The following is a 10119-nucleotide window of genomic DNA, read 5'->3' on the forward strand; positions in this document are numbered from 1 at the left end:
TGTTGAGGTTGAATGATGAGAAGATAACTTTTAATTTTTTTCGTAGTATGAAATATCCTGGATCTTCTGATTGTTATAGGATAGATACTATTGATGATATTGTTGAGTGTAGTGTGCAGGATACTTTGATTGAAGACCCACAGGAAAAGCTTTTTGTTAACCCAAAGTCCACGGAATCCAGCAGAGATGAGGTGGAGGAATGTATGAACTACTTGGAGGGATCAAAGCCTTTGCCAAGATCGGTGAATTCGAAGATTGGGGAGCTTGGACATATACCAAAATCACTTAAACCTTCCATAGAAAAACCCCCATTCCTCGAACTCAAACCACTTACTCCTCATTTAAAATATTTATTTTTGAAGGAAGAAGATAAACTGCCAGTAATTGTTTCCTCTTCCTTGACAGGTGATGAGGAAGATAAGCTCTTGAGAGTGCTAAAGGATCACATATGTGCCATTGGATGGAGCATAACTGACATTAAGGGAATTAATCCATCCATGTGCATGCACAAAATTTTAATGGAGAATGAGCACTCTCCCACTACTCAACCTCAAAGGAGATTGAATCCAGCTATGCAAGAGGTCGTCAAAAAGGAGGTAATCAAACTCCTTGATGCAGGTATGATCTTTACTATATCCAATAGCAAGTGGGTAAGTCCTGTGCATGTTGTTCCTAAGAAAGGGGGAATCACTGTTGTTGAAAATGAAAATAACGAATTAATCCCCACTAGAACTGTGACTGTGTGGCGTGTTTGTATTGATTATCGCAAATTGAATGATGCCACAAGAAAAGATCACTTTCCCTTACCTTTTGTTGATCAAATGTTAGAGCGTTTGGTAGGTCATGCTTTTTATTGTTTTCTAGATGGTTATTCTGGATATATGCAAATTCCAATAGACCCCGAAGATCAACATAAGACGACTTTTACTTGTCCTTATGGTACATTTGCTTATAAAAGAATGCCATTTGGTTTGTGTAATGCTCCTGCTACTTTTCAACGTTGTATGTCGATTTTTCATGATATGGTTGAAAAGTACATTGAGGTCTTCATGGATGACTTTTCTGTTTTTGGTTCTTCTTTCGACTCCTGTTTGGTTAATTTGTCAAAAGTGCTAATAAGATGTGAAGAAACAAATCTTGTACTTAACTAGGAGAAATGTCATTTCATGGTAAGGGAAGGAATTGTCCTTGGTCACAAAATTTCTGAAAAAGGTATTGAAGTGGATAGAGCTAAGGTAGAGATCATAGAAAAGCTTCCTCCTCTTACTAATGTCAAAGGAATTCGTAGCTTTATTGGGCATGCAAGTTTTTATAGGCAATTTATCAAGGATTTCTCGAGTATTACTAAGCCTTTAACTAATTTGCTAATGAAAGATGTTCCTTTTGTTTTTTCTGAGGATTGTTTACAAGCTTTTCAGGTATTAAAGCAAAATTTAACCACCACGCCGATCATTTTTGCCCCATATTGGAATCTACCGTTTGAACTCATGTGTGACGCAAGTGATATTGCTTTAGGGGCTGTTTTAGGGCAAAAGAAGGAAAAATTCTTGCATGTAATTTACTATGCAAGCATGACACTTTCAGGAGCTCAATTAAAGTATGCTACTACAGAAAAAGAGTTGTTGGCTGTTGTGTTTGCTTTGGACAAGTTTCGGTCATACCTTGTAGGGAGTAAAGTGATAGTCCACACGGATCATTCAGCTTTGAAGTATCTCTTAAACAAGAAGGATGCCAAGCCAAGATTGATAAGATGGATCCTTCTATTACAAGAATTTGACATAGAGATTGTGGATCGCAAGGGGACTGAAAACCAAGTTGCTGATCACCTATCGAGATTGGAGAAGCCCGAGGAAGGTAAGTATGTAATTAAAGATGAATTTCCTGACGAGAAACTTTATGCCATCTCTAATTTACCATGGTATGCTGATTTTGTCAATTATTTATCATACAAATTTATCCCTTCTCATCTTACATATCAACAGAAAAAGAAGTTCTTTTCGGATTTAAAATATTATCTTTGGGAAGATCCTCTTTTGTTTAGAATCTGTGCAGATGGCATTATTCGTAGGTGTATTCCAGCGGAGGAGGTAAGTTCTATACTTGCTCATTGTCATAGTGGTCCAACTGGAGGACATTTTGGGGCAAGTAAAACTGCTACAAAAATCCTTCAAGCTGGATTCTACTGGCCTACACTGTTCAAGGATGCACACACTTATGTCTTAAATTGCAATGAATGCCAACGTGTTGGTAATATTTTGAAGGAGACATGAAATGCCATTGAATAATATTTTAGTCTGTGAATTGTTTGATGTGTGGGGAATTAATTTCATGGGGCCTTTTCCAGATTCCTTAGGAAATAAATATATTTTGGTGGCTGTGGATTACGTATCCAAGTGGGTGAAAGCAAGTGCTTGTAGAACCAATGACTCTAAGGTTGTGATCCAATTTTTAAAGAAAAATATTTTTGCAAGATTTGGCACACCTAGAGCCATTATTAGCGACGGGGGAACACATTTTTGTAATCGAAATTTTGAATCTCTTTTGGCTAAATATGGGGTCACGCACAAGATGGCAACACCTTATCATCCTCAAACTAGTGGTCAAGTAGAAGTGTCAAATAGGGAAATTAAGAAAATTCTTGAGAAGACCATTGGATCTTCGAGGAAGGAATGAGCTAGTAAATTGGATGATGCACTGTGGGCATATAGAACAAGCATTCAAAACCCCTATAGGAACTTCCCCTTTTCGTTTGGTCTATGGAAAAGCTTGTCACCTTCCTGTTGAACTAGAGCATAGGGCATTATGGGCTACTAAATTTTTGAACTTTGATGTGCAAGATACAGGTTATCAGCGTCTTCTACAACTCAATGAACTGGAGGAATTTCGTCTTGATGCCTATGAGAATGCGAAAATCTACAAGGAAAAGACAAAGAAGTGGCATGATGCAAGGATTGTGCACAGGGAATTTGAGTCTGGACAAAAAGTTCTTCTTTATAACTCTCGTTTGAAACTCATGTCAGGTAAACTTCGTTCCAAATGGTCCGGGCCTTTTACTGTTACTGAAGTTTTTCCCTTTGGTGTTGTAGAAATCCGTGGAGATTCTGGAAATCCCTTTAAGGTGAATGGACATCGACTGAAAATTTTTCATGAGAGAATTGTAGAGCAAGAGGATCCGAGTACTCCTTTGCATGATCCAACCTAATTTATAAAGGGAGTTGTCTGGCTATAGACAAGAAATTTAGCGCTTGCTGGGAGGCAACCCAGTGATTTATTTTATTTTGTCTCATTTTATTTTTTTATACTTTTCAGTCTATTAGGTTAATTCTCTGTGATTTTGGTGTGTGTAGGGAATATTGGAATGAAATAAGATGACTTAGACTATGGAAAAGCTAAACTGTTGAAATAAAAGATTTCCAGCACTGAGGAATTCTACCATCCCCATGTAGCACTCCATGGAATCTTAAAGCAACATTGTCAGGGAAGTTTTCTCTTGCTATTCTGCATCCAACTTTTATATTATTTTTGAATGGCATAACACCGAGGACAGTGTAAATCTAAAGTTGGGGGGGGGGGGGGGGGGGTGGATTACTAAAAAACACTTAGCATGTGCTTCAATGTTTAATCCTCGAGCATGAAAATTTTTCTTGGAAATTTTTTTTTTGGTTATTCTTTGAGAAACTTCACTTGTGATTACATGATACACTAATTGACTTTCTAGATTTTTGAGCACTCAAGAAATTACATCATACCTAGAATTGATTGAGATGATCTGTAGTTGTAGCCGAAGGATTTGAGCACAAACTAGTTTTGTATCATGTTTTGAGATATCATCTATGCACTTTAGGTCATACTTATATGAATTAATCGTGAATTGGTAAAAGGTGAGCCCATGAAAAAAAAAAGAAAAGAAAAAAAGAAAGAAAGAAACAATCTAGAACTTGTCTGATTATCCTTCGAGGCGAAAATACGGAGGCGAATGACTTAGGGATGATTTAGGCGATCTTTCGACCGTTTGAGCCTTTCGAGCCTACCCAATGCATCATTCATATCCCTAGTATTCCCTTTTGAGCCTAATAAATCGAATGGAGTGTGTCAAAGACATACAATTAGCCTCCATTCGTATTCTTTCAAAATCCCACATCAGCTACCCAATTTTAGCTCATACACTATTACTCTACCTTAATTTTGAGAGAAATAAACTCTTTAGCGCTTTAAAAGTTTCAATAACTCTCATGTGCTGATTGATAAGAAAAATTGGAGGAGTTTGAAAAAAAAAATCATGAAGAATGAGAAAGAGTTGATGAAAGATATATATAATTATAAAAAAAGAAGGAGTATTGAACGTTGTATGATGTGGTGATTGAAAAACCTAAAAGGGAATGATGTTGAAGATCGAAAAAAACTGGAGGAAGAGAAAAAAAATATGGGGGAATATAAATGAAAGTACAAGGAAGATGAAAAAGTTAGGTGGATTAATGATGAAATTCCATAGGGAAGGAAGATAAGAGATGAAGGAGTGCGCTGTATGATTAAATTGTTTATTTTCTCTCATTTTTGAATCTCCCTACCTTTATTGTAGCCGTAAGCCGTGGCCTAACGTTATAAGCTTAAAAAGACCTACTGACCAGGTCATATTCCTCCAACATTTAGTGGAGAAAGATATGAAAGATAATCTTATGGAGAATTTCTTTATTAAAATAAATCCAGAAAATATGAGCACTCCTTGAACAAAAACACCTTTGAGGAATATGAGTTTTGACCTCCACACTACACACGCCTCATTATTTTGATCTTTTGTAGTGAATGCTTGAGTTTTAAAGTTGCCACGAAGGTGAATTTTATGATATTCGAAGTGTGATTTTTTGATTGAGTATGACGGAATTTGGTAGGTTGAAAAGTGTTGATTGTGTCATTTTGTGTGGATGAATCATTGAATATTCCTTCATAATATTTTTATTCTTTTGATTTGCTCGAGGAAGAACAAAGGCTAAGTGTGGGGGGATTGTTAAGGCCAAATCTTGTAAAGATTTTAGGGATTTGATTTAATAATATTTGTCCTTATCTAATATCTTTATCCCTAATTATGTGCTTAATTGAATTAATAATTGTAGATTTGAATAAAAGAGGAAAATGATTAAATTTGGAATAAAAGATGAATTTACAAGACTTCAAAGAAAAAAATATCAAAAGAAAGGAAATAAAATATTTTTATTCCTTGATGATATTGAAATATTGAAAAATCTATGTAAATATTGACAAAGATCTTATCTACACCTCCTTTTATTTGAGATGGGCCTTAAAAAGATTTGGAGGAAGAGGCCCATTGATAAGGATAAAAGAAGCGTACAGGGAACAGAGCCAAAACAGAACGTACAGCAAGAAAGAAGCGCAGAAGACCGCGGAAGAAAGGAACAGAAGCTACTGTGAAGTAGTATCACCGCGGAAGAAGAACATAAGGGAGGAAGAGTGAAGGCAGAAGCAGGAGGAATTCCGCACACACGCTACAAATCATTGAGAATTATTTTCATTCTTTCTTAACTATGTTTTCTTCATTGAATTTAAACACTGATTTTGACTTTTATTTTAAGTTTATGGAGTAGATTTTTATAGACTAAAGCCCCAATAGGGTCGAGATAGATTATTTTTGATGTTTTAAGTTTGATTCAAGTCGATTATTTATTTTATTCATTGATTGATGTCATTTATCACGTGTTCTTTTAATCTGACCAACTAAATAGAATATTTGTTGGTTAATCTAAAATCGGAAGGCGATACATTAATATTTGCTTCATACATCAATCAACACATGGTTAAATTGACTAGAAATAGTATTCGATTTCAGTGTGCGACTTTAGGTTGAAAAACTGGAATTTCATAACGATCTAATGCGGTTGAATCTAATTAAATTCAGTTATGAATAATTGGACTGTTAGATTTAATTAGGTTTATTAATTCGAGGAATCGTTTAATAAATAATTTTGGGAATTCCGTCGTGAATTAAATAATTAATTTATTGAATATGAATGTGACACGTAGATTATAAGTTGTCTCAGGTACCATTGTGCGCCTTAGTAGTTTTTAAATAATTTGAATTTTCGTCTAGTTTAATAATTTGGATTTTTTTTGCTTTAGTTAATTTATTTAAATTGTTTAATTTAGTTTTGATTATTCTATATCCCGTCATTTGAACCTTATTAGCCTAAATTAGGAAAAATAATTCATATTCTAGTAATTAAACATCGATCTCTGTGGGTACGATACCTGGACTCATCTCCAAATACTATTACTTGACCTAGTCCGCTTGCTAGATTTATTCTCAACCGAAATCGTCGGTCACCAAACACACTGATAGTTTTTAGCTTAGTTATTTCGTGATTTATACTCTCAAATTTAGTATTTTGGTTAGTTTTATTACTCTTCCTGGTTTTATCTTGTATAAAAACCATGTGTAAGTGATCATTGGTAAAGTTTGGTTTTATCATTTCAGTATTTCTGCATATTTCTTTGTTTTTGGCATTATATTTGCTTAGAAAATCATAATGAACGATCAAGTTAGGAATTCATAATTGTTCGGTTTTTCTAGAAGTTAGATTTTCATTATTTTTGTTCACTTTGGTGTATTTGTACCTAGTGTGCTCTCAATCTGCAAGATTTTTTTCAAACAAAAATTGCACGCCTAGTGAGACGCGAAAATATGCTGCCACAGATGAGGAAATTCTGAGAAAAAAATGGGATTTTTTTGGCAGAAAAGGTAAATGCTCGACAAAGAAACTTAAAAGCAGATGAGTTGAGTGCTATGGATTGAGATGAGATGTCCAAGATAATGTATGATGATGTTTATGCTTGCTTGAAGAATTTTATAGGGGAACATATTAGAACAATCAAAGCATACAGAAAAACAAGTGAAAAAGACGTTCTTCATGGGAGTAATCAACCTAAGCCTCAAGACCAAGGGTCTTGGAGTTCCAAATCAGTTGACCTTCACTGCTTAGAGACGATACTCCCTAATCATGAATAAATGTCACCAGATAGAAAGGATGAAGCTGTTAGTCGAGAGACTCAATTAAATGCTCAAGTGAATGAAACTAAAAATGCGAAAGAACCAGTGAACTATGAGCATGTGGTGACTATTCCTCTATACCAGCCTGAAGAGTTTGAATATGAGGTCATGTATTGCTTCCAAGAAGTAAATGATGGTGCAAAAGCTCGGGAGACACAACCAACCAATGAAGAGTTGAAATACATAAATTATGTCTTTTTGGATTCCAACTTGATCTACCAACATTTAGGTACCAACATTTAGGTCTCAATCTAGTGTCATATTCGGCCAACATGCAGCAGGATTTGGATCAGATGGGCCTTTCATATACCGATCTCCCGATCCACTTCCATACTCACAATATATATTGCTCAATCCTTCAGTGACGTATGCAACATATGCTTTTGGCAAATGAAAAGCCCCAGATGTAGAGGTATCAGGTAGGTTATTGAACCTTGAATCAGAGATGTGTCGAACGTATGATTCATGTTCACCAAAACAAAAATAATGATCAATTGGATTTGTTTCCACGTATAAATGCAACATTTGCATAATGAGACATTGCATTGTAAACTTTAAAGCGTTATCATCAACAAGATTCACTTGAACTTCATGTCAAGATTATATATCCGTACATGAATATTTTTTTGACAACTTCATATTAAACTTCATTATATCTATTCCTAACATTTTATACACAACTTGAACAAACTACAACAAATTAATATATCGTAATACTCATATCGTTCTAATATAAGGAAAATTGTATTCAACCGTTCCATTACCGACAATAAAATGACCACCAAAATATAAAAGCACATCGATAGTAGCCATTTGGATGAAGAAATTTTGGATATAGGGGAAATTTATGATATAGGGAAAATTAGTAATAGATCGTAATACTCATATCGTTCTAATATAAGGAAAATTGTATTCAGCCGTTCCATTACCGACAATAAAGTGACTTCCAAAATATAAAAGCACATCGATAGTAGCCATTTGGATGAAGAAATTTCGGATATAGGGGAAATTTATGATATAGGGAAAATTTAAATAAATTGACAGAAAAATATTGGATTGAAGAAATGTAAAGAAGAAAGATATTGTAGACAAATAATTTTAGAAATTTTGAAGGTTTTGAGTACAAGGAAACTAAATAAAATTGAGCAGCATCGCTGTCAGAGGCAGCGGACGTTACGCATGCTGCTTATGTACTGCAGCAAACGATGCAAAAAATTGCAGCGTCCATTATTACCATTAAATCGGCGCTTTCCTTTAGCCCAAATACAAATCCGCATTTATTGGAGACAGTTAAAAATATCCTGACCATTTCAGTGGTTCAGCGTCATGTGCTCTGTCTGGGACTCCCTACTATTTCTGTCCATAGTAAGCGACTCCAGTTTAGATATGTGAAACCCCGATTTTTCTTCGGAGATAAGAATTTTGATGATATGCCTAATTTTGGTATAAATAAACCAAGATATAAGATTTGATATGATATTGATACCAGATAAAGATCTAATATTTGAATATAATATGATCCCTAAATTTCGAAATCTTGGAGTATTTAATTAGGATTTTTGAAATTATGGAGATAGGAAAAATTCTGCACGATAAAAAAAATACAGGCATGGGAAAATTTAAGAGTTTGCATACCAGAATTTTAGGGAAAATCAAGAGTATTATTTTTAGGATAATTTACCACAAAATTCGAAATTTTGCAGGCGTGGATAGGAGAATATTCAAAAATATATCCAAGGAATGGATATATAGATTTAGAAATTATCCAGTATCATGAATAAGACATAATAATTATCCTAGATTTAAAGTTTCATTCAAAGTTCAAACGCAAGGAATATACACAATCAGGATAGCAGCCAACCCCTATAAATAAGAGAGCTATGTCATTCGAAATTCACACCTCCAAATTTTTGAAATTTCCTCTCTAGTTCTCCCTAGGAATTTTAGAGACTTTGCTCTCTTAGTGTGCCGAGTATCGAAGCTCTGCAGCAGTCCAGATCTAGGCTCAGTTTCAAATTCCTATCATCACCAATTCTCATTTTTTTCGAATTATTCAAGGTAAGTGGGTTTTTTTATATTATAATTTGCACACTTGTCCTTCGTAAGTGGGCTTTTTTATGTATATATTCTTTCGTAAGTGAGTTTTTGTTTGCCACACTTGTTCTCTGAAGTGGGATTACGTTTAAAGAAATTATAATATGTGTACGAATATCCCTTCAGTTTTTGAAAGTTTGTTCGATCATAATTCCTTGTTCATTATATATTTTCTTCAAGATTTGCCAAATTATATGTTCAAAACACTCTTAGGATTTGATTGGATATGAGAAATGATTTCCGAATATGACCCTTATACGGTGGGATGGTAACCGTTGTACGGCCTCACTCCATAGAGGATTAACATATTGGACATGCCCTTACTCCTTAGAGGATTAACATATAGGAGACTGATATCAGGAAACCATGTAAATGAGATGACTTTCAGTATTAAACAAGTATGTTATACGACTATGATATGTGATGACATGTTATGATCATGAAGTATGAATATTCGTTAGTATCCAAGTTATGATATGCTATGTAAAATTTGAAGTCAAGTATATGTATATGTTGCTTCATGTCTCGAAACCCCCTACTTGCTGAGTATTTCCCAAAATACGCACCTCTTACTTTCTCCCACACCTAGATAAGAGCGAAAAGCAAATGCTTGAAGAGAAACAAGAGCAATTTAAGGGATGGTACAAGATCTCGAGTTATTCCAGAAGTTTTAAAGCTTAGTTTAGGTTTATCTCTTCCGCACTAATAAAACATTTTTAATCAGTTTATTTTGGTATATAAGTTGTAAAGACGATTTTTTTGTTGATTATGAGAAATAAACTGGTTTTTGTATATATTGTACTACGAGGTTTGTTGTTTGACGATTATGCGATTGTTGAGCAACGCCGGTGTCGACTAACCCCGGTATCGGGACGTGACATTTATGTGATATCAGAGCCGTCAGGTTCATAACCCCGATGGGAAATTTTTTTTCTCAAATTAGTAATTCGATGATCTAGGCCCAA

General features: G+C 34.7%; 1 protein-coding gene across 1 annotated transcript; it reads left to right on the forward strand.

Annotated features, from left to right (window-relative positions):
- Positions 1–2689: 2689 nt before the first annotated feature.
- LOC142542002 (uncharacterized) lies at positions 2690–3202 on the forward strand. The gene has a single exon (XM_075648449.1). It carries the CDS (start codon positions 2690–2692, stop codon positions 3200–3202), a length of 513 nt encoding a protein of 170 aa, XP_075504564.1.
- Positions 3203–10119: the final 6917 nt, after the last annotated feature.

The sequence above is a fragment of the Primulina tabacum genome, chromosome 4 (genome assembly GCF_025594145.1).
Source record: "Primulina tabacum isolate GXHZ01 chromosome 4, ASM2559414v2, whole genome shotgun sequence".
In the NCBI taxonomy this organism is placed as follows: Eukaryota; Viridiplantae; Streptophyta; class Magnoliopsida; order Lamiales; family Gesneriaceae; genus Primulina; species Primulina tabacum.

Coding starts and splice junctions, on each gene's coding strand:
- LOC142542002 (XM_075648449.1), top strand. CDS start 2,690: ATGCACTGTGGGCATATAGAACAAGCATTCAAAACCCCTATAGGAACT.